Below are 25,924 nucleotides of genomic sequence, written 5' to 3' on the forward strand. Positions count from 1 at the left end.
TCCTGTTCCCTTGTCATGTGATTTCATGTTTTCCCTCCATGTTCATGTGTCTTGTCTTTTCATTGGTTTATTGTTTAATTAGCTTGTTATCAGTTCTGTTTGTTCATTGGTTTATGTTCTCCCATGTCTTGTATTTAAGCCCTCATGTTTGCATTTTCTAGTGGTCAAGTATTGAATGTATGTGGATGTGTTTTGTTCTAGCCAAGTCATGCCATGTTATGTTTATGTCAAGTCAAGTTTTAAGTCTAGTCAAATTCATGTTTCACGTTTATAGTTAGGGTTTTGGTTTCACTTTTGTAAATAAACTGCACTCAGGTTCTTAATCTTCACGTCATTGTCTTCGTCATCATCATTGCCAGTGCCAGCACACGTTACAGAATACTTGACCCAATAATGAACCCAGCAGTTCAGGGGAATTGTTCCCTGGAGGATTACATAGAGCACTTTTGCGCTCTGGCCAGCCAGGTGGATTTTAATGTGGTCGTCAAGGAAATTTTTTGGGTGGGTTTAAGTGAGCCGATCTCCTCCTTGATGCCTGGTAGTCGCAGTTCCCTCAGCCTGGCTCAATATATCGACCTCACCCTACAGATCATTGGTTCCATGTTCACTGTGGGGGAGGCGGACGCCGAGCCAGAGTTCCACGACATGGCCGCCGCCGAACCAGAGTTCCACGTCATGGCCGCCGCCGAGCCAGAGTTCCACGTCATGACCACCAAACCAGAGCTCCTAGTCATGGTCGCTGAGCTAGTGCCATCTTTTGCTCCATGCCACGTCACAGCAACGCCTCCGCCTGCTCCATGCCACGTCACAGCAACGCCTCAGCCTGCTCCATGCCACATCACAGCCACACCTGAGCAGTTGGACCTGGAGATGGTTCCCACCCATATACTCACCCTTAGTTCTCCTGAGCAGGCAAGGAGAACTTTCGGCCCTCCGATCCCGCCTGGACCCTCCGAGCCCTGGACTTCGCCTTGGCATGTCGTTCCCTCGGCTCCACTGCGGTTCTTCAGCCTGTCAGCTTTGCCGGGGTCCCTCGTCCCTCCGGCTCCTCCTTGTTCTGTCAGTCACCTGTCTCCGCTTTGGCTCTCCGATCCTCTGGCTGCGCCTCATCCCTCCAATCTGTCAGCTCCACCGGGGACCTCCTTCCCTATGGCTCCACCTTGGTCCTCAGTCCCACCGGCTCCACCTCAGTCTTCTGATCCCCCAGCTCCACCTTGCTCCTCCAGCACCGCCTTAGTCCTCCCTGCCATCGGCTCCACCCTGGCCATTCGAGTCTTCGGCTACTCTCCGGGCACCAAGTTCCATGGCTCCGCCCCTCGAGCCTCTCACCGCTCCGCCTACCATTGCTCCGCCCCTCGAGCCTCTCATGGCTCCACCCCCCACGGACTCTGCCCTGGTCACACGCCCCACGCCTCAAGACAACCCCCCAGCTCCCTACAGAACTTTGAATTTATGTCATGTTTTACGTGTTTTGTTTATGTGTTGGGGCGTCGGGAGCCGCCCCTTAGTGGGGGGGATATGTCATGTGTATTTTGTTGCTTAATGTCTTTTATTTTGAAAAGTTTAGTTCCTGTTCCCTTGTCATGTGATTTCATGTTTTCCCTCCATGTTCATGTGTCTTGTCTTTTCATTGGTTTATTGTTTAATTAGCTTGTTATCAGTTCTGTTTGTTCATTGGTTTATGTTCTCCCATGTCTTGTATTTAAGCCCTCATGTTTGCATTGTCTAATGGTCAAGTATTGAATGTATGTGGATGTGTTTTGTACTAGCCAAGCAAGCCATGTTATGTTTATGTCAAGTTTTAAGTCTAGTCAAGTTCATGTTTCACGTTTATAGTTAGGGTTTTGGTTTCACTTTTGTAAATAAACTGCACTTGGGTTCTTCATCTTCACGTCTTCGTCATCATCATTGCCAGTGCCAGCACACGTTACATAAGTGATGCGCTGGAGAGAAACAACTCTTGCACATCAAACAGCACAAGCACTCTGTCAACACACCTGATGCAGCAACCGCTCCACATTAAACTGCATGCTTTTTGTATATCTTCTTTGAAGTGTTTATAAGTGCTCTTGTGCGCTGGATATCTTGGGTCATGTTTTTTCCGCTTCAATTTGTCTCCACTGATACATAATGCAACAAATGTTTCACTTGGCTGTGAAGTGACGTCACTGACGGGGCTTCTCTGTGCTTACAGCAAATATCCAACTATTCGATAACGAAATTCCTTGTCGATGATTTCCATTATCAATAATTATGGGTTTTATCGATTAGTTGTTGCAACCCTAGTTATAGCATTAAAAAAAAAAAAAAAAGATCCTTGTGTCCAAAAACGTCTCCAAGTATCCAAAAACTTCTTCAAACAAATAAAACAAAATAATTGTACATAATAACTAATTACACATGCAAACACAACAATGATTATAGTCTGCATAGTATGCAGACATGAGTTTAATAATGAGATTTTACAGAATGAGTTTCATTCTGTGCCATTTGAGTCATCACTGAGTCTGTGTCACGTTCTTGGTCACCAGTCACATGTCTCTCTGCACAAATATGGATGACTTATAGCACCGATCTGAACCCAATCCAATTGGTTTAGCATTCCATGACATTTCTAGTGACATCATCTGATCCAGGAAAGCTACTGTGCACATTGTGCTCTTCTAAGTAATGGTATGTCATATTTTATATTTGGTTTATTTTTGTAAAATTATAAGCGAAAACGCAACATATAGGCAACAACTGTTTACATGAAACATAATAGTCAAAGACATGTACTTACAGTAGCTATTACTCTCTATATTGTTGTCTGTGAGTAAAGTAAATTGGAGATGGACTGCTATGAGGACAGATTTGATCCAATTCTACTTTACTTACTCTGGGATATTCTTTTTAACCACCCAGCAGTCTGGAGATACTCCAAACCTTAAATTTAGGACATGTCCACGCTCTTACATTTTTGATAGAAACTCTATATAATGTCATTGTTTTTCAAAGTTTTTCAGTGGAGGAAAACTCTGTTCCAGTGTGGACAATGTGTAAACATAGCAAAATCAATACATTTTCTGCTAAAAACATAATAGTGTGAATGTGGCGTTAGTCAGCAAAATGCTTGCAAGTTTCACTACATCCATGAACATTCATGTACAACAGGTAAACATCAAATTCCATTTAACTGCATACAAAGGGCATACTGAACAAACATAAAGCACAGATACATGAACAGTCTTTTTTGTCATTAAGTATTATCTCAATCTCTCTGCAAAATATTTTTGTCTGACATTGCCCAATAACAGGCATATCATCAGGTACAGGGAAATGGAGATACATTTAGCATCTAACCCCATCAATGCATGCTGTGAGGCACCAATGAAAATGCGGCCTGGTGGCCTGGCAGGTAATGCACAACATGTTGCATAGAGGCACTTATGTGCAGGTACCCCAAGTTTGAATCCAGCTTAGATCATTTGAAAAATAAAAACATGACAAAAGAAACTGAATTAATTCATGAAATAAATAAATATATTTTGAATTCTAAAGCCTAATCAGATAATGATGATAGTAAATCTGTGGTATATCTGGTATTTCCAGGAAAGTTATGGGAAAGGAAAAAGTTCATGAAAGACCAAAAATGTATCCAAAGTTTATATTAATAGATTTTTTGGGCTAACTCTTCCAAATTTTGTCTGTGAGTAAAGCAAATTGGCTGGATGTATTCTACTCTTTGAGAGCTTTCCAACAACATATGACACATGGCTATTTTATGAGATTGATGTTTTTACTGATTACAATAATATGTATAGTATAAGAATATAAATTTATATGTACACTATATGTATGCATATACATACATTTCACATTTACATTTTATATATAGTAGAGCTGCCCCCGATAGTCGACCAATGGTTAGTCGATGAGAAGAGTCTTGGTCGACCAAGTTTTGATTGGTTGGTTGGTCGCAGAAAAAACTCCACATAAAACGACGAACACCGGTATTACCGCTGGTTGGATGCTAGGTGTTACTATGAGGTAATTTTCATTAAGCAGGGTTAGGGTTAAGCCTACACAATAAAGAAAGACACCTTGATTTCAAACTTATTTTTTATTTATTTTAACTAAAAATTCAAATGAAACTGGAAAAAAATTAAGTGCAATTAAAATGTGTGTTGTTCATCTTTTTGAAAGATGGTTTTACAACAGTTGTTAACATCTCTCTAGCAAAGAACATACTTCATCTGTGCATTCTCTACCGGACGGGTATTTCGTTATCCAGGAAAATACACCATGTGTGTGAATAAATTTGTTTTGTTCCCTCCTTTACAATATATATATATATATATATATATATATATATATATATATTGCAATATCCAATTACATCGGCAACCCCTGGGCTGAGGGATCAGTGAATATTCTTGCTTTAGTGATTTTGCATTGAAAATTAAATTAATTAATTTAAAAAACAAAAAACTTAAATCAAATACATTTCTAAATTCAAATTGCACTCCAAACGAAATGAAAAATCAATTAAAATAATGAAGTGATAAAAGAATAATATATATATAAGTAACCACCTTTCCATTTACCGTCAGGCAAGAATCCGTCTAAACATCATGGCGGAAAATTACTTACACAAATGAAGACATAAAAACAATTATAAATGTAAAAATAATAATTAGAATGATGATAATAATCACTGAAATATAAATCATGGTTCGAGGTGAATGTGTTTCTGTATTATTTTATGTTTTAATCACAGATGTATAGGCTGCAGAGTTGTGTCCACATTGAACTTCTCTGTGGAAATAAAGTGAACTGAACTCAAAACACCTCCTGAGCTGACATGTCTGAGGTCATTTGCAGCACTCATAGACGATATTGTTATTGCAACAAAAATAAATAAATAAATAAATAAATAAAACAAATCGAAAGATAGAAACAAAGAGTGAGAATCTTTTAGATGCGCGTGTTCCACGAGACTGCACACCTACATACAAACATACATGCGCATAGACGCTTCTCTGTCATCTGTTCTTAATAATATAATAAAGTCTGCGTCTGTGTGTCTACGGGCAAATATCTGTAATATTAATTTGATAATAATAGCCTAATAATAATAATAATAATAATAATTTAATACATTAATGGGAAAACAAGCCAAATATCGTCTTGACATGGTCAAAGGCATCAGCTATTGGCGATCACTCTGACCATCGTCGATCCCCGAGATCATCGTCTGTCGGCTCAACCTTAATGTGCATTTCTCTCTATAAATTAACAAAATGTCGGTTTTTCCGACACATTCAGAAACATTACCGCTTTTGCCAGCGTTGCTGCAGCTCGCTTCATGCGTGCGCGTGTAAAATTTATATTTTAAAGGCTCATTATTACGGTTTAGTATTTCTCTGTAATGTAAAGTGTTAGCAATGTTACTTATAACATTCTTTCTCAGCCCTGGAACTCAAACCATTTTCTGATGCCCCCCCAAAAAATATATTCAAGTAATTAAATTAATATCATAAGTGTGCAACTAGTCGACTAATGGCTTAAATTAACTCCTACTAGTCGAATAGGAAAATCTTTGGTCAGGGGCAGCTCTAATATATAGCATCATATTATTATTATTATTATTATATATATATTTACAGTACTGTGTAAAAGTTTTAGGCACTGGTGAAAAATGTTGCATAGTGAGGATTTCTTCAAAAATAATGGCATAAATAGTTTTCATTTATCAATTAATGTCATGCATAGTCCAGTAAACATAATAAAAGCTAAATCAATATTTGATGTGACCACCTTTGCCTTCAAAACAGCACCAATTCTCCTAGGTACTCCTGGACAAATTGTTCTTGGTTGTTGGCAGATAGGATGTTCCAAGCTTCTTGAAGAATTTGCCACAGTTCTTCTATCTGTTTAAGCTGTCTCAATTGCTTCTATCTCTTCATTTAATCCCAGAATGACTCGATGTTCAGTAGGCGGTCTGTGGGGGCCATGCTATCTGTTGTAGGGCTCCCTGTTCTTCCATTCGAATCTAGTAATGTTTGGGAGTCTAACATTTATATTTCCTATTGACACACTAAAGCTGAAGATAACTATCTTAAGATAAATGTTTTTGTGAAACATCTTATGTGCCTAAGGCTTTTACACAGTACTGTGTGTATATATATATATATATATACAGGTGCATCTCAATAAATTAGAATGTCGTGGAAAAGTTCATTTATTTCAGTAATTCAACTCAAATTGTGAAACTCGTGTATTAAATAAATTCAATGCACACAGACTGAAGTAGTTTAAGTCTTTGGTTCTTTTAATTGTGATGATTTTGGCTCACATTTAACAAAAACCCACCAATTCACTATCTCAAAAAATTAGAATATGGTGACATGCCAATCAGCTAATCAACTCAAAACACCTGCAAAGGTTTCCTGAGCCTTCAAAATGGTCTCTCAGTTTGGTTCACTAGGCTACACAATCATGGGGAAGACTGCTGATCTGACAGTTGTCCAGAAGACAATCATTGACACCCTTCACAAGGAGGGTAAGCCACAAACATTCATTGCCAAAGAAGCTGGCTGTTCACAGAGTGCTGTATCCAAGCATGTTAACAAAAAGTTGAGTGGAAGGAAAAAGTGTGGAAGAAAAAGATGCACAACCAACCAAGAGAACCGCAGCCTTATGAGGATTGTCAAGCAAAATCGATTCAAGAATTTGGGTGAACTTCACAAGGAATGGACTGAGGCTGGGGTCAAGGCATCAAGAGCCACCACACACAGATGTGTCAAGGAATTTGGCTACAGTTGTCGTATTCCTCTTGTTAAGCCACTCCTGAACCACAGACAACGTCAGAGGCGTCTTACCTGGGCTAAGGAGAAGAAGAACTGGACTGTTGCCCAGTGTTCCAAAGTCCTCTTTTCAGATGAGAGCAAGTTTTGTATTTCATTTGGAAATCAAGGTCCTAGAGTCTGGAGGAAGGGTGGAGAAGCTCATAGCCCAAGTTGCTTGAAGTCCAGTGTTAAGTTTCCACAGTCTGTGATGATTTGGGGTGCAATGTCATCTGCTGGTGTTGGTCCATTGTGTTTTTTGAAAACCAAAGTCACTGCACCCGTTTACCAAGAAATTTTGGAGCACTTCATGCTTCCTTCTGCTGACCAGCTTTTTAAAGATGCTGATTTCATTTTCCAGCAGGATTTGGCACCTACCCACACTGCCAAAAGCACCAAAAGTTGGTTAAATGACCATGGTGTTGGTGTGCTTGACTGGCCAGCAAACTCACCAGACCTGAACCCCATAGAGAATCTATGGGGTATTGTCAAGAGGAAAATGAGAAACAAGAGACCAAAAAATGCAGATGAGCTGAAGGCCACTGTCAAAGAAACCTGGGCTTCCATACCACCTCAGCAGTGCCACAAACTGATCACCTCCATGCCACGCCGAATTGAGGCAGTAATTAAAGCAAAAAGGAGCCCCTACCAAGTATTGAGTACATATACAGTAAATGAACATACTTTCCAGAAGGCCAACAATTCACTAAAAATGTTTTTTTTTTATTGGTCTTATGATGTATTCTAATTTTTTGAGATAGTGAATTGGTGGGTTTTTGTTAAATGTGTGCCAAAATCATCACAATTAAAAGAACCAAAGACTTAAACTACTTCAGTCTGTGTGCATTGAATTTATTTAATACATGAGTTTCACAATTTGAGTTGAATTACTAAAATAAATGAACTTTTCCACGACATTCTAATTTATTGAGATGCACCTGTATATATATATATATACACACACACACACACACACACACACACACACACACACACACACACAAATACAGTTACAGTATATATTACGATACACAGTGTATATAGTTATATTGTATGATATGGCCCTATATACATTATATTCTGTATTTGTTTTATACTATATATAATGCCACTTTTTTTTTTTTTTTTTGCAAACATTTCTTATATTAGGACATGACAGTGAAATATTATTGTCACTTTATCTTTCTATCTTTCTTGTTCTAATCATATTGGACTTTTCAGTGTAGAAAATTCTAAAAAAGGCTACTCTCTGTCTTTTCACTAATCTGAAATGATAGGGCACATAAAACATGCAAGTCATAATTCATTAATAAGGATCCTCTCTGAACTCTTTCAAGCTTTGATAGTTAGCTTGCTGTCTTGATTTCACAATTTTCATTCAAGACAAGGCAGTGCTTAAGATTGGAGAGTGTTTCTGCTTGTTTCAGCCTTGAATCCTGCACATTGTACAGTATGTACTCTCAGAGAGTGAGAGCAGACACAAACGTGATATATGAATAATTGATTTACTTTGAATAAGCTTGTGTCTCTGGTGGCAGAGGGGCAGGTGAGGAGAAATATGCTGACACCAATCCCTTTCAAAGTATCTAAAGAAGGGATTACCACAGCATGCTCAAGACACAACATAGCCTTTTGTGCTGACCTGTGACCCCAGCTCTCATTGTCCCACAGAGAATTCCAAATCACATTTTTACCCACTTGATGGGCAATGCAGGGTTATATAAAATGAAGGGTCATTCAAAACGTGATCCTGGGAGGCGATTCCTCACCAAAGCCTGAGCTAAGATTTCAAACCCCTCAACCGCTGTTACAATATATCTAAACATATAAATACCAATAGAATTCGATTTGAAAAAGAGATGTTACCATTGGGATACATCTACTGAAGGTGGTCTTGAGCTTAAACTTGAACTTCAGCCTCAATAAATCAGGTGAAAAATCCTCCTCAAAAGTTAGTGATGGTGGTGTTTCAGGTGGGGATTAGTCCTCCAGCTCTGGCTCCGGTCTGGCTCCATTTTGTTATATTACGACCACCTTTCACAATCCATTCAAGTCTTGATGGTTAAAATCAAGTCCCACCCTACATTTCTTTCTCATAGAACAATCTGTTTCACTTTGAAATATGTCACAACATTACAGAAGTAAAATGGTTGCAAATGCAGTTTCATGTTGACTTCAAACAAGAAACAATGTGCCAATATATGACATGAAAGTTTTACATGCCACAACACGTCATCAAGGTAATAGTCCATTTCGAAATAAAGTGGCAGTTATGTATGCAACCTATTTGACCAGTAGCACCAAATAGGTTATACCAAACAATCACATATGAGATTGCAATGCCTTGCACCAGGTCTAAGCTATAAGATGTAAGGTGGTCCATACTGTTTACACTAACTCCAGGGTTAACCTGTTTTTTGTTTTTTTTTGTTTTTTGCCGAGAATAGCTTAAACAAACGTAGCCAATTACTTGTCAGAACCAATAAAATCACACCATTTAATATTTTGAAGTAAACGATTAAACTATCCAATTACAATTCCCTATCAATAAATGTATGTTTAGTGAACTGATTTAAGGGGTCAGTCAGTGTGAGAGAGCATGCTGATCAAGTTGCGGATGGAGATTTGTCAGAGAAGCGTGCATGTTTATTTAATGAGGATCTTCAAAAAGAGTTTATGGCTGCATCCGAAACCAGGAAAATCCGGAGGCTGTATACAAAGGTACGAAGGGACCAAGGCGCATCTGAATCCAATGATTGTGTCACAACCTGTCTACTCAGATACTTTCATCTGATCGATTTCTGAATGCCTATGAAATCCCGCAATCCTATGCGTGCAGTTCTACAACGGTTGAGCTGAAGAGAAAAAAATGGCAGCCGAAGACGCAGTTGATAGCCAATTTGTGTATAAATGTATGCTTTTATTCACTCTTTCCAATTTCTGATTATTAAATATACACTTGGTTATCGCCAAAACTCTCTTGATTTTGTTCAAGATTATTAGACCATTGTGATTCGGTTGACCCGAATGAAGCAGATGCGATTCCTTTAGTGGACACCAGATGGCAATAATCAGTTGCTGGTATCTTAGCAACGATGTGATGTTATGCTGCCTCAGTAGCCTGTCCAAAACCAGTTTCTTGGAGGTATCTTCATACACAAACGCTGTCTGTTGAGTCATTGACTGATAGGTCAGAGACACAACAAGGCAGCTACCTTTGGTTTCGGACGCAGCCTATATTTCTGAAAAAGGAGTCACTGTCAGAGCCTAGTAAAGTGAGGTATGAGATTTGTGGAGGTCACTTTTCCATTGCCCATGGAGGCCCTGTTTTCCACACAGAGGAATCTGGTCACCCCAAGTAATATGTATGTTATCTGAGGAGTGACTGAGGGTCTGGCCCATGCCAGGAATGCAATAACAGAGATTATTCATTTAGCCCCACCCCAGACATGCATGTATATTGTATTCAATAATCACCATATACTTCACTATTTGATTCAGCCTTCATTAAATCACATATTTATGAATGGAGACATTTCTTTACATGCATATTATTATTGTTTTCTTTCATGGTCCGAAAAAGCAACCAATGATATATATGTGTATGTATGTATATATATATATAGTGGCAAGAAAATGTATGCATACTTTGGAATTATTTATTATAATTATTTATTATTATTTATTTATTGCACTTATGTATAAATTTGTCATAAAATCTGGTTTGATCTTCATCTAAGTTACAATAATGTACAAACACAATCTGTTTTAACCAATAACACACAAATTATTGTATTGTTCTTGTACATATTGAATATATTATTCAAATATTCAGTGTAGGTTGGAAAAAAGTATCTGTACCCCTAGGCTAATAACATCAACAAAAGCTAATTAGAGTCTGGAGTTGGCAAACCTGGCATACAATTAATGAAACAAGACTGAATGTGTGGGTTAGAGCTACTTATAAAAAGCACACAAAAAAGAAAAAAGAAGCATCTGCTGATGTGGGTGATGCCTCGCAAAAAAAGAGATCTCAGAAGACCTAAGATCAAGAAATGTTGTTTGCATAAAGCTGAAAAGGGTAACAAAACTATCTTGCGTAGATATTCATCTTTCTACAGTTAGACAGAATGTATATAAATGGAGACGATTTAGTACTGTGGCTACTCTCCCTATAAGTGGCCGTCCAGACAAGATGACTCAAAGGGCACACCGCAGAATGCTCAGTGAGATACATAAGAACCATAGAGTGACAGCTAAAGACTTCAAGGAATCACTGGAAGTGGTTAACATCTCTGCTCATGAGTCTACCATATGAAAAACATTAAACAGGCATGGTGTCTATGGCAGGTCAACTCAAAAGAAGCTGCTGCTTTCCAACAAAAACAATGCTGCGTGCATGAAGTTTGCCAAGGACCACCTTGACACTCCACAGCGCAACAAGGAAATGTTTTGCAGACTGAATAAACAAAGCTTAAATTGTTTGGGAAGAACATGCAGCACTATATATGTTGTAAAAAGGGCACCGCATACTAACATGAAAAAATCATCCCAACGGTGAAGAACGGTGGAGGGAGCATCATGATTTCAGGGCTGCTTTGGGGCCTGGAACACTTGTCATCATCGAGGCAAAAGTGAATCCCCAAGTTTATCAAGCTATCCTATAGGATAATGTCAGGGTGGCTGTGTGCCAGATGAAGCTCAGTAGAAGTTGGGTGATGCAGCAGGACAATGATTCTAAACATTAAAGTAAATCCACTACAGAATGGCTTCAAAAAAAAGAAAATCCACGTTTTGTTGTGTGGCCCAGTCAGAGCCCAGACAACAGTTCAATAGAGATGCTGTGGAATGACCTCAAGAGAGTCATTCACACCAGACATCTTAAGAATATGACTGAGCTGAAGCAGTTCTGTAAGGAAGAATGGTCCAAAATTCCTTCTGAAAGTTGCGCAGGTCTAATCCGCAGCTACTGGAAAAGCTTGGTTGTGGTTACTGCTGCCAAAGGAGGATCGACCAGTTATTAAATTCCACAGCACTGTGAATGTTTAATGGGATGTGTTCAATAAAGACAAGAAAGATTCTAATTGTTGTGTGTTGTTAGCTTAAGCATTTTGTATTTGTCTATACTTGTGACTTTGATGAAGATGCAATTACATTTTATTACTAAATAATACAGAAAACCAACTTCACACACTTTTTCTTGCCACTGCATACATTTGAAGTTTACATACATCTTAGCCAAATACATTTAAACTCAGTTTTTCTCAATTCCTGACATTTAATCGTAGAAAACATTCCCTGTCTTAGGTCAGTTAGGATCACTACTTTATTTTAAGAATGTGAAATGTCAGAATAATAGTAGGGAGAATTATTTATTTCAGCTTTTATTTATTTCATCACATTCTCAGTGGGTCAGAAGTTTACATTCACTTTGTTAATATTTGGTAGCATTACCTTTAAATTGTTTAACTTGGGTCAAACATTTTGGGTAGCCTTCCGCAAGCTTCTCACAAAAATTTGCTGGAATTTTGGCCCATTCCTCCAGACAGAACTGGTGTAACTGAGTCAGGTTTGTAGGCCTCCTTACGCTTTTTCAGTTCTTCCCACAAATTTTCTGTCGGAATGAGGTCAGGGCTTTGTGATGGCCACTCCAATACTTTGTTGTCCTTAAGCCATTTTGCCACAACTTTGGAGGTATGCTTGGGGTCATTGTCCATTTGGAAGACCCATTTGTGACCGAGATTTAACTTCCTGGCTGATATCTTGAGATGTTGCTTCAATATATCCACATCATTTTCCTTCCTCAGGATGCCATTTATTTTGTGAAGTGCACCAGTCCCTCTTGCAGCAAAGCACCCCCACAACATGATGCTGCCGCCCCCATGCTTCACGGTTGGGATGGTGTTCTTTGGCTTGCAAGCCTAACCGTTTTTCCTCCAAACATAACGATGGTCATTATGGCCAAACAGTTCAATTTTTGTTTCATTAGACCAGAGGACATTTCTCCAAAAAGTAAGATCTTTGTCCCCATGTGCACTTGCAAACTGTAGTCTAGCTTTTTTATGGCAGTTTTGGAGCAGTGGCTTCTTCCTTGCTGAGCAGCCTTTCAGGTTACGTTGATCTAGGTCTTGTTTTACTGTGGATATAGATAATTGTCTACAGGTACCTGTTTCTTCCAGCATCTTCATAAGGTCCTTTGCTGTTGTTCTGGGATTGATTTGCACTTTTCGCACCAAACTACGTTCATTTCTAGGTGACAGAACGTGTCTCCTTCCTGAGCGGTATGATGGCTGCGTGGTCCCATGGTGTTTATACTTGCATACTATTGTTTGTACAGATGAACGTGGTACCTTCAGGCATTAGGAAATTTCTCCCAAGGATGAACCAGACATGTGGAGGTCAACAAATTTTTTTTTCTGAGGTCTTGGCTGATTTCTTTTGATTTTCCCATGATGTCAAGTAAAAAGGCTCTGAGTCTGAAGGTAGGCCTTAAAATACATCCACAGGTACACCTCCAATTCAGTACACCTCCTATCAGAAGCTAACTGGCTAATGTCTAAAGGCTTGACACCATTTTATGGAATTTTCCAAGCTGCTTAATTGCACAGTTAACTTAGTGTATTCTGACCCACTGGAATTGTGATATAGTCAATTAGAAGTGAAACAATCTGTCTGTAAATAATTGTTGGAAAAATTACTCATGTCATGCATAAAGTAGATGTCCTAAACGACTTGCCTAAACTACAGTTTGCTAATATTAAATCTGTGGAGTGGTTAAAAAATTAGTTTTAATGACTTCAACCTAAGTGTATGTAAATTTCTGACTTCAACTGTATATATATATATATACACTGGCGGCCAAAATAATGAACAGATTTTGCTGTTTCGGAAGGAAATTGGTACTTTAATTCACCAAAGTGGCATTCAACTGATCACAAAGTATAGTCAGTACATTACTTATGTAAAAAACAGCACCATCACTATTTGAAAAAAGTCATTTTTGATCAAATCTAGACAGGCCCCATTTCCAGCAGCCATCACTCCAACACCTTATCCTTGAGTAATCATCCTAAATTGCAAATTTGGTACAAGAAAATCACTTGCCATTATATCAAACACAGTTGAATACTATTTGGTTCATTAAATGAAGCTTAACATTGTGTTTGTTTTTGAGCTGCCACAGTATGCAATAGACTGGCATGTCTTAAGGTCAATATTAGGTCAAAATTGGCAACAAAAAAAAAGAAGCATCTTTCTCTAGAAACTCGTCAGTCAATCACTGTTTTGAGGAATGAAGGCTATACATTGCTTGAAATTGCCAAAAAACGGAATATTTCATACAAAGGTGTACACTACTCTCTTCAAAGACAAAGGACAACTGGCTCTAACAAGGACAGAAAGAGATGTGGAATGCCAGATGTACAACTAAACAAGTGGATAAGTACATCAGAGTCTCTAGTTTGAGAAATAGATGCCTCACATGTCCTCAGCTGACAGCTTTATTGAATTCTACCCGCTCAACACCAGTTTCATGTACAACAGTAAAGATAAGACTCAGGGGTGCAGGCCTTATGGGAAGAATTGCAAAGAAAAAGCCACTTTTGAAACAGAAAAACAAAGAGAAGAGGTTAGAGTGGGCAAAGAAACACAGACACTGGACAACAGATAATTGGAAAAGAGTGTTATGGATCTTATCCCCATTGAGCTTTTGTGAGATCAGCTGGACCAGGCATCGGGAACCTACTGCTTGCGAGCCACAAGTGGCTCTTTGTTAAAAATCAAGAGGCTAGGTATAATTTTCCTGCAGAAAGTGTGGGTGTGTTTGAGCAGTGAGCTCCGCTGTTCGCGAGTGCAATGAAAGCGCTACTCCAAGACACGCACATGCATAGAGTTCTGGGCCTCGCTTGCCAATAACTAATGATCTTAGCTGTTAAGAGCATTTTCTACGAGCGATTTTACAAATGTTTTTTATTTTTTGTGCGCCCAGGGTGTGAAATAGCACCCGTCAAATGCAACGAGCCTCAATCCAGTTCCAGAGCTCCTTGTCCAAATGCAGGTATATGCAGGTATTTCATGCGCAAGCAATTTTGCTCATCTACCTGCAACAGGCGGGTGACCTGTAAGACGTCTCGGAGTGACACATGATAAGAAATGCTGTTAGTTACAAAGACACACGCTTGAAGAAACTTTATTATATTTTTATTATATAAAAACAGACAAAAGAAAAGCCGTCATTGCTTGTGTCTGATTCACTGTTTGTTCTGAGGAGTGCAGCCCTGTCTCATGGAACACAAAAGAGTTATCACTCCTTTTTCTCTGTTTCATTCGTCTGAAAAATAATGTCATCTATGAGAATGCTGCAAATGATCTCCGATCATCTCAGAAGGTGCTGTGAGTTTCGCTTTATTTCCATGGAGCAGTTCGCTCTTACACATTGTGAACGCAACTCTGTTATATATAATATATATATTTGTATTAAAGAAACAAAGATGGTAGTGATTAAATAATAAAATAATATAAGACACCTTGAACCTAAAATTTAGTGCTATTTTCTTTTCTTTAGGCAGCATAAACTGTATTACCAAAACGCAATACAAACACATTTGACAAGAACACAAATTTGGCAGCATTTCTTTGGGAACACGTGGGAATTTATTAGGCTTATTTATTATGATTATTATGATTATTATCTTTACATTTATAATTGTCTTTAGTTCTTAATTGGTAGGCTATTAGTAATTTTTCACCTGTCGAAAATACTTTTTCAACAGCTGACTGATACTTGCGTGATGGCAAATGGGGCCGTTGGAGAGGGTAAATGTTTGGATTCGGGGAGGTGGTTATATATAAGATTTTTTAATCACTTCGTTATTTTAATTGCTTTTTCAATTCGTTTAAAGTGCAATTTGAATTTAGAAATGTATTTTGTTTACATTTTTCATGTTTCAATAAATGTATTTAATTTTTAAAGCAAAATCAATAAAGCAAAAATATTCACTGACCCTCAGCAAGGGGGTTGACGATATAATCAGATATCGCAATATATTTTAAGGCAATTATCTTTCAAATATTTTTTTACATATCGCCCAGCCAAAAAGAGAAGCTAACTTTTTCATGAACAATTGAAAATGAAGTAATTTTATGAAGACCCGCACAAACATGTGTACTCTCAACATGTTACCTATTAATTGTTGCATATTTGTTTTCTTTTTGTGCTTCTGAGTAGTCTATGGGCATAATATACATTTTATTTTATTGAAAAACTTTTTTTGAAAATAGTAAATTATTAGTTTGTGCTATGGCTCATTAGAAAAAAATGCATCAACCAAAAATAAAACAAATTGGCTCCTCAGTGAAAAAAGGTTCTCGACCCCTGAGCTAGATTGTAAGGTGCGTGAGAAGTGCCCGACAAGACAGCCACATCTATGGCAAGTGCTGCAGGAAGTGTGGGGTGAAATGTCACCTGAGTATCTGGACAAACTGCCAGCTAGAATGCCAAGAATCCGCAAAGCTGTCATTGCTGCTAGATATAATCTGCACATTATTCCAAACTTTTGGCCACCAGTGTATATATATATATATATATATATATATATATATATATATATATATATATATATATATGTTTTTTTTTTCTAATGATTAATTACTATGTATTTCATAACTTTCAAATACTACTATTAGTTCTTAGATTCATCCTGTGTTAGACTTTTGTTCTTTCTCCCTGTTATGCCCTAATGTTTTGCAGATGGTGAGGTCCTACATTTCACCATCAAGGCTATGGAGGAGGCTACAGCACTGAGCAGGAGATAACTCCCAAGCAACACTGTCTAAATTATCTTGTTGTACACTTACTGATAGTTAATTTTAATTTTTGTCCTACACCCAGAGTACTCACTCACAACAGTAAGTATGGCACAGTGATAAACACTTTCGAATGGACTTTGCCATCAGTAATAATCTGAAGAGAAATATGCTACCAGATAAAACTGGTCTCAGAATGGCTTAAAAGTTCAATCCGCAGTACTGCCGCTCTCCACAGACAGAGCTGACAGGAGAGCATTAGGGAGTCAGTAGAGCATCTTTTCTACTTCCCCTGTCACAGCTGGACGGTTAACAATACATGAGGGTCACTTGTCTGCTGCTGGATGAGCAGGTAAGGAGTACTTCAAGAAAAAGTGCATGAGTACAGATGATCATGTTAAAGTAATGCAACCCGCTAAGGGAAGGAAGAGAAAGGCACTCTGTTAAATTATTTAGTGCTCCATCAGAGATGGTGTAATAGCAAGGTCTACTATCAATCATCATCGACACAGTTCATGTGATATCAGACATGTGAATATACAGTTTATGTATGTGTAAGCTGAAACAGTATTAGGAGGAGGACAGACCACTCACAGAAAAATGAATGGGAGAAAGTGCAACGCTCAATTTAGCAGCTGAATTGAAGCCCTGTCTTTCAGTTAAAAGAGTTCTAATTACTCAAGGACACGCATTAGCAACATATCCATTTAGAAACGGTTCCATAAAATAAAAAATAAAACAATACTGTTTGTGAATGACTTTCATTACATTAGGTTGGATTTACGGTTCTCAAATATCCATTCTTTCACCAGTGCGGATGGGGCACCATGCTAAAAAAGTTTGACACATGGAGCACGACCAGTGTAGTCCGATTTCTGAATGAATGACTCTTATGAGCCAGTTCATTTACTACAAGTGACCAGCATGCAGCTTTACTCAATAAACAGCGGCAGTCTGAAGAACCGCTGTGGATCCCAGACTCCATAATTACTCTAATTACACAGATGGAGATGGACAGCCAGGCTGCTGCAAACCCAACAACAACACACACCCTCTGGAGCCTACATGTGTCTAATAAATCACAATAAATGAATAAATAAATAACACACTGCCTCGGGTCAAAAAACCTTATTGTGTAGAAGATCTTTTATTAAGCTGTAATCAAAGGCCCACTCCCACCCTCCTAAACTGTTATCATATGCGCCGTTATTATCTTGCTCTCATAAAACTATAGCCAAAAGTGATTTGAGACTTCACTTAGACTAGTTTTTGTCTTGACTTGGATGCCACCTCAAAGCCTTTAAGGGACCCACCGCATTATGATTCAAGCATATCCAGCAAGACAGATGATGATATCGGAGCTAAAATTTTACTCTTTCCTCTTTAAACACTAGAACACTAGAATCTTATCAGTCAAAACAATGTTCTATTTGTACTGAACAAAGCACTCGCCATCATTCAAATTAACAAGCAACTTATGCTGTTGTTCCTCTCCTGATGTTATCTCACTTCACTACAAAAGTGTTCAATCACCAGCAAAGCTTGTCACTGACAGGCTGTCATTTCTCTGCTGTGTGAGAGGAGATGGAGCTCTCTCAATGGACTCTTGTAAATCAAATTCTATTTTTCAGGTGGAGAACAGAACCATCCATTCCTGTAGGGACCTCTTTGCTGAGTCTTCAGCAAAGTGTTTGATGTTCAGGTTTGCCATGTTGGCTTGGTGGTTTTAATGACCTGAAATCAATAACCAGCTTTTGAGAAAAGATCCCATATTTAGCTAGAGAAAAAGCCCATATTTAGCTGCTGGTTTCGGCAAGAGTGTTCTCCAAGAGAATTGTGCAATATCAGAAGAGCAGGAGTGTTGCTGTTGTACTGAATATCAGCATGCCTTGTTTCAAAACAATGGTTCTATAAACAAGAATTTAATATTGAATAACTTACATTTTAAACAATATTATTAGGCCAGTTATTTTGTACATTTTTGCTCCAATGCTGTTGTAAAATCTATTTTATATCACAAATGTTCCATTTGATGAAATCTAAAACTGAAAAACTAGGGTGATTTATATGGTTTGTAGAAAGTACTCATAATTATACAGCATTGTGTGAACATAACAGGCCTAAGGGACGCCTCTATGACGTGCAGTTAAAATGAGCAGAACTATGGGTGAGAAAAGACAGTGAGATGGACAGTGGGCTAGTGCTAAATGTCTGGGGAATATGGAAGAAGAGATTAATTGGCTGTTCCCACAGGCTGTGTGATTACTGTGTTACAACTGTTGCTTGACTTCTCCAATCTGACAGAACGAGTTTAAACCATAAAGCAGGGACACTCAAATTGCTTAGCTTGGGGGCCACTTTTAGAAAATGCTGGAAGACAGAGGTGGATTTCTGTGGAATGGTTTTGAACATGGTAAAATGTGTTAAACTGAGCTGAAAAAAACTGCACTAATAATGGTGGATGAAAGCTCAGTCAAATTTGTGAATGATGGGCATTCAAAATACGCAGAAATTAAGCAGGAGCTTTCTGTGGAGTTCTGCACATGCCAGTTCCTTGTTGTCTGTTTATTTACACACACAAATGCATTTATTAAAGTTAACTTCTCAACTATGCTAACTTTACATGCACATATCTTAAATACATCATGTTCAAGAAAGTACGTTAACAATAATTCCTCTTTAAAGTTAAGGATGAAGACCTGGATTCAACGGTTTAGCAAAAGTTAGCAGATTTTGACATTTTTTACAAATGTTTTGCTGCTAAATGAAACACATACCATTTGAATAAGTTTAAATACACCACAAACAAAATGCCACCAATCATGACAGTATTTGCATATTGTCATGATTCACTATTGTTTTGCCTTGTGTTTTGCCCCGTCATCTGTTTCCCCAGACTACATTCCCCATAATTCACTGCCAGCTGTTCCCAATTGTTTTCATCTGTCTTCCATTACCTCATTTATCCTAGTGTATATAATCCCCTGACCTCTGCTCTGTCTTTGTCAGTTGTTATGTGTTGCTCTCCTGTTCATTTGTACCTAGTTCCCATCGTGGATGTTTTGTTCCAGAGATTTCTGTTAATTTATACCACACTTTGTTTCTTTATTAAACTTGTTAAACTTGTGAAATGTTACACATATCATGATGCTTTGAGTCACCATTATTAAAAGAGAAAGACAAATTTGGGATAGTTCACCCATAAATGAAAATTCTCTCATCATTTACTCACCCTCATGCCGTCCCAGATGTGTATGACTTTCTTCTGCTGAACACAAATGAAGATTTTAGAAGAATATCTCAGCTCTGTATTTTTGTACAATGCAAGTAAATGGTGACCAGACGTTTCAAGCTCCAAAAATCCCATAAAGGCAGCACAAAAGTAATCCATATGACTGCAGTGGTTAAATCCATGTCTTCAGAAGAGATATAACAGGTGTGGGTGAGAATTTTTTTTTTTTAACTTTAAATCTCCACTTTCACATTCTGAAAGAGAAAGTTGAGATTTATAGGAAAAAAAGGACTGAAATATTGATCTGTTTCTCACCCAAACCAACTGCATCACTTCAGAAGACATATTAAGCCATTGGATTCGTCTGGATTACTTTTATGCTGCCTTTATGAGATATTTGGAGCTTCAAGTTTCTGGTCACCATTCACTTGCATCGAAAGGACCTAAAGAGTTAAGATATTCTTCTAAAAATCTTTGTATTCTGCATTAGAAATTTGGGATGGTATGAAGGTGAGTAAATGATGAGAAAATTTTCATTTTGGGTGAACTATACCTTTAATGAATTGCAAATCAGCTTACCAAACATTCAAAAATGTGTCATGCCAAAAGAAATCCAGTTGACAAAAACTCAAGAAAATTTTGGCTGTGATATTAAAATGTGATCCTGAAAGTTTAGATAGTACAAGCCACTGAGTAGACTGCACATCTACCACTCACAGTCTCGTCTATCCTGACTGAGGTCTGTTGGATTGTTTACAGTTGTGCTCAAAAGTTTGCATACCCTGGCAGAAATTGTGAAATCTTGGCATTGATTTTGAAAATATGACTGATCATGCAAAAAAACTGTCTTTTATTTAAGGATAGTGATCATATGAAGCCATTTATTATCACATAGTTGTTTGGCTCCTTTTTAAATCATAATGATAACAGAAATCACCCAAATGGCCCTGATCAAAAGTTTACATACCCTTGAATGTTTGGCCTTGTTACAGACACACAAGGTGACACACACAGGTTTAAATGGCAATTAAAGGTTAATTTCCCACACCTGTGGCTTTTTAAATTGCAATTAGTGTCTGTGTATAAATAGTCAATGAGTTTGTTAGCTCTCACGTGGATGCACTGAGCAGGCTAGATACTGAGCCATGGGGAGCAGAAAAGAACTGTCAAAAGACCTGCGTAACAAGGTAATGGAACTTCATAAAGATGGAAAAGGAAATAAAAAGATATCCAGAGCCTTGAAAATGCCAGTCAGTACTGTTCAATCACTTATTAAGAAGTGGAAAATTCGGGGATCTCTTGATACCAAGCCAAGGTCAGGTAGACCAAGAAAGATTTCAGCCACAACTGCCAGAAGAATTGTTCGGGATACAAAGAAAAACTCACAGGTAACCTCAGGAGAAATACAGGCTGCTCTGGAAAAAGATGGTGTGGTTGTTTCAAGGAGCACAATACGACGATACTTGAGCAAAAATGAGCTGCATGGTCGAGTTGCCAGAAAGAAGCCTTTACTGCGCCAGTGCCACAAAAAAGCCCGGTCACAATATGCCTGACAACACCTTGATACGCCTCACAGCTTCTGGCACACTGTAATTTGGAGTGACGAGACCAAAATAGAGCTTTATGGTCATAACCATAAACGCTATGTTTGGAGACGGGTCAACAAGGCCTATAGTAAAAAGAATACCATCCCCACTGTGAGGCATGGTGGTGGCTCACTAATGTTTTGGGGGTCGAAAGGCACAGGGAATCTTGTGAAAATTGATGGCAAGATGAATGCAGCATTGTGGCAGGGCGGAGGGCAGGGCTGGGTCATGATTCTACACACGAGAGGGATAAAGGCCGACTGGAGAGAGCAGTGCGACAGAGAGAGAGTTACGGACAGCTGTCCGACACCTGTGTGTGTGTTTGTCTTTTTGGTTCAGTTTATAATTAAATTATTATTTATATTATCAAGCCGGTTCTAGCCTCCTCCTTTCCATTGATGTGTTACACTGGTGCCGAAACCCGGGAAGGAGGAGGGATGTGCCGTGGTAGAGTCCTCACCACTACCATCCACCCCAATGGAGCAGCCGCGGCGATCCGCCGGGGACGGAGGTGCCCGGCCACCTGAAAGCAGAGGAACAGCCGCCGACCGCGAGGGAAGGAGGGGCTCCTAACCGACCGCCTGGAGCGGTCAGGGTTGCTGCCAGGGGCGGAGGAGACCCCTACCAGCCATTGAAATGCGACAGGGTCTGAGACCGCGAGCGGGGAGGGGCTCCTGGCCAACCGCCTGGAGCAGGAGAACTGCTGCCAGGGGCGGGGGAGACCCTTCCGTCCAACGGAAACGCGGTGGGGCATTCCGTCCACCAGGGGCTGGAGGACTGCCTCCGATCCACCCGGGGAGGCGCAGCTGTTGTCCACTAGAGGGTGGAGGAGTGGCCGAGGACCAGGCTATGGCGTATCGGAGAACCGGCAAGTGAATTTTTTTCATTCTCTCTCTCCTCTCTCTCTCCCACTGCCGCTCTGTGTTGGCCTTTTCCCTCTCTTTTTAAATGTTTTTGTTAATTTGGTACGATCGCGTGTATGGCGTGTAGGTGCCACATTTTTTTTTGTTACCCTCCCCTTGTCCCCTCCCCTGATCCAGGTAGACAGGGATGACCTGCCAGCAGACGGGGTGGAAGGCACGCCCCCCCCCCCTCCACCAGGGAAATGGAGGGGGGGGGGGGTGTACGTCATGCCGGGGGCTCCCCGGCCTGAGAGAACGGGGGAGGAATGTGGCAGGGCGGAGGGCGGGGCCGGGTCATGATTCTACACACCTGGCTCCTAATCAGGCTGATTAGCCCGAGAGGGATAAAGGCCGACTGGAGACGGCAGTGCGACAGAGACAGAGTTACGGACAGCTGTCCGACACCTGTGTGTGTGTTTGTCTTTTTGGTTCAGTTTATAATTAAACTATTATTTATATTATCAAGCCGGTTCTCGCCTCCTCCTTTCCATTGATGTGTTACAAGCATGTTATCAGAAAATACTGGCAGACAATTTGCATTCTTCTGCACGAAAGCTGCGCATGGGACGCTCTTGGACTTTCCAGCATGACAATGACCCTAAGCACAAGGCCAAGCTGACCCTCCAGTGGTTACAGCAGAAAAAGGTGAAGGTTCTGGAGTGGCCATCACAGTCTCCTGACCTTAATATCATCGAGCCACTCTGGGGAGATCTCAAACGTACGGTTCATGCAAGACGACCAAAGACTTCGCATGACCTGGAGGCATTTTGCCAAGATGAATGGGCAGCTATACCACCTGCAAGAATTTGGGACCTCATAGACAACTATTACAAAAGACTGCATGCTGTCATTGATGCTAAAGGGGGCAATACACAGTATTAAGAACTAAGAGTATGCAGACTTTTGAACAGAGGTCATTTCATTTTTTTCTTTGTTGCGATGTTTTGTTTTATGATTGTGCCATTCTGTTATAACATACAGTTGAATATGAATCCCATAAGAAATAAAAGAAATGTGTTTTGCCTGCTCACTCATGTTTTCTTTAAAAATGGTACATATATTATCAATTCTCCAAGGGTATGCAAACTTTTGAGCACAACTGTATAATAGTTTTGTTGTGTTTTAGTTTTTCATTGCACGTAACTTGCCTACAGTGCAGACAGTTCCAACACCTAATGGAAAGCCTTGCCAGAAGAGTGGAAGCAGCACAGGGATGACCAACTCCCTATTAGTAATCATGGTTTTAAAAGTGAATGTTCAACAATCACATATGGGTGTGGTGTTCGGGTACCCACATACTTTTGGACATGTAGTAACTTTGATGTATATTGATATGGCATCACTGAAGAAGGGAGCTGACAGAGACAGAAAGACAGAAAATCATAGGGACACAGAGTTAGACACAGCTCACTGACTGTATTGATACATCTCTAAGGTGCTAAACCAGCAACCAAAGAGTCGGTATCTTAAATAGAGACACACACACACACACACACACACACACACACATAGCTCTCCCATCTAAGAGAGTGGATATTAGCTAAAAAGAACACAGACAGCGTGTTTTCTACTCCCAGAGTCTATACTACAAACATATAGCTTTTTTCATTTGTCAGGGCCACGAAGCATGACACTCTGCCTTCTGATAGTATAGCACAGTCTCTGTCTGTCATGCCTAACATATGTCTTCACTCTATGCCATCCTGTTCTCTCCGCCAATACAGACATGACTCAATTAAGTTAGTACTGGAACCAATCTATGGTGGTCTCTTAGGAAACCCTCTCAGCATGGGCGCTCATTTCTAAATGCTTGAGAGCCGGTGCTAATTTCCATATCTAATAAGACGATAACCGTAAAATACTAAATTGGCTGAAATATCTCATGATGGCTTGAAGGCTAAATGAAGAGCTAGGCAGATATCCCTGTGCTAATGTGGGCCAATGCATATCACTGTAACTATTAAATATTACTGTGGTCAAAAGAGCCTGTTTTAAGGTAGGGTGTTAAAGATGATCCACAAGCTATAATACATACAAAATGAGTATCATCTTCAGTCAATGTATTCCATTTCTTTTTCCATTTCAATTTCTACCATTTCTTGTGATTATGCATTTGTTAAAGGGAACATATCAGTATACTACTTAGACATATGCCCTGTGCCCAATGGCACACTTGATTTAAGATATGTTTGAGACATTCTGATAATTATAACAGAGGTAAGTGACAGACAGTCATGTTAAAAAAAAAGACTGATTTTGTCACAAACATCCTTGACTAACATTGCAAATAGAAGAAAAAAAAACCTGGCCCCTTTCACATTCATTGCACCTGATTTAAAACCAGTTTATATTTTCAAGATTAAGATTTAGACATAGAGGGTGATCAGCAGATTATTTTAAGATGTGTTTGCTCACCTTGTACTTGCTGCTGTCCTGTATGGTGTTTCTATCTCTGAGCCAGCTGACTGAAGGCTTGGGATTCCCAAAGGCCGTGCAGCTCAGAGTGATGCTGCCGCCCTCTTTGGCCTCCACGTACTGCGGTGGCGTTTCCGTAAATGTTGGGGGAGCTGTGACACAGAGAAATAATGTGAAAATCTGCTCTCCAATCTTCCCGGAAATAAATCAGCTTGATGATAGTAGGGCAGGTTAATTCATAACAATATTACACGCTATGATATATGTGTCTTGTACAGACACAGCTAAAGCATGACTCATTCTTCACTGCTAATGGGAGCCATAAGAGTTCAGAGGGCCATCTGAGCCATTTGCTCACACCTGTGAATAAGAGGGACTCCTGACCATATGCATTCATATGCAGCCTTTTTTAGTTCTTAGTATATAGTAGATTATATGAGCTCTCATTGTTAATAATTCTAATACTGCTCTGCCTCCTTCGCTTGATTTAGTAGCTAAAATCACACTCTCATTCTCTATAATTCAGGCTGGAAGGCCATTCCATTGTTGTGTATCACAGACCAAGTAAAGTTGGGGAATCAATTTGTGCTACAAGATATTTTAGAAAGAATATATAAAAAGTATTGGCTGGTGGCATAATTGGTTTTATAAAAGGGGTCATTCCAACCGTAAACTCTGATTGGCTGAAGTCATTGTAAAATGTAAAGTCATACTGTCTCAACAGTGCTTAAAATGTTTAAGACAGTACTTATTTACTTATTTTGTCCACGCATCGTATGTATACACTGTTCAGTGATCATGTCACAGTGTATTTGTACTTGCTTCATTTTTTGGGAGCATCTGCTGTTTTTATATTCTGTTTATTTCATGAACAAGCGAAAACATGAGAAAAGACACATCTGTTTACAACGTATAAAATCTGTGCTTTTTTCTCTGGTCTTTTACACTATATACACAGTATCTGGTACAGCATGTGAGTGAAACAATATTTATCATATTCTAATCCAAAGCTTTCTGATCTGTATGATGTTTTGACCATAGGTTTCACAGTACGTGTACAGTAAATAATCATATTTCAAAAGTTATGAAAAAGGAACACTTTTAATTTACCAGCAGATTAAAAGGCACCTGTTCAGAGTTGCCTATTTTTCCTAATGC

General features: G+C 39.2%; 1 protein-coding gene across 1 annotated transcript in view; it reads right to left on the reverse strand.

Annotated features, from left to right (window-relative positions):
• igsf9bb (immunoglobulin superfamily, member 9Bb) overlaps window positions 1–25,924 on the reverse strand; it is a 203,608-nt gene that overhangs the window by 72,863 nt on the left and 104,821 nt on the right. The window contains exon 4 of the mRNA XM_051678379.1: window positions 24,767–24,918. Coding sequence (XP_051534339.1) covers window positions 24,767–24,918 — 152 coding nt within the window. The remainder of the gene's footprint in view (window positions 1–24,766; window positions 24,919–25,924) is intronic.

This window comes from Myxocyprinus asiaticus, chromosome 38 (genome assembly GCF_019703515.2).
Source record: "Myxocyprinus asiaticus isolate MX2 ecotype Aquarium Trade chromosome 38, UBuf_Myxa_2, whole genome shotgun sequence".
Taxonomy (NCBI): domain Eukaryota; kingdom Metazoa; phylum Chordata; class Actinopteri; order Cypriniformes; family Catostomidae; genus Myxocyprinus; species Myxocyprinus asiaticus.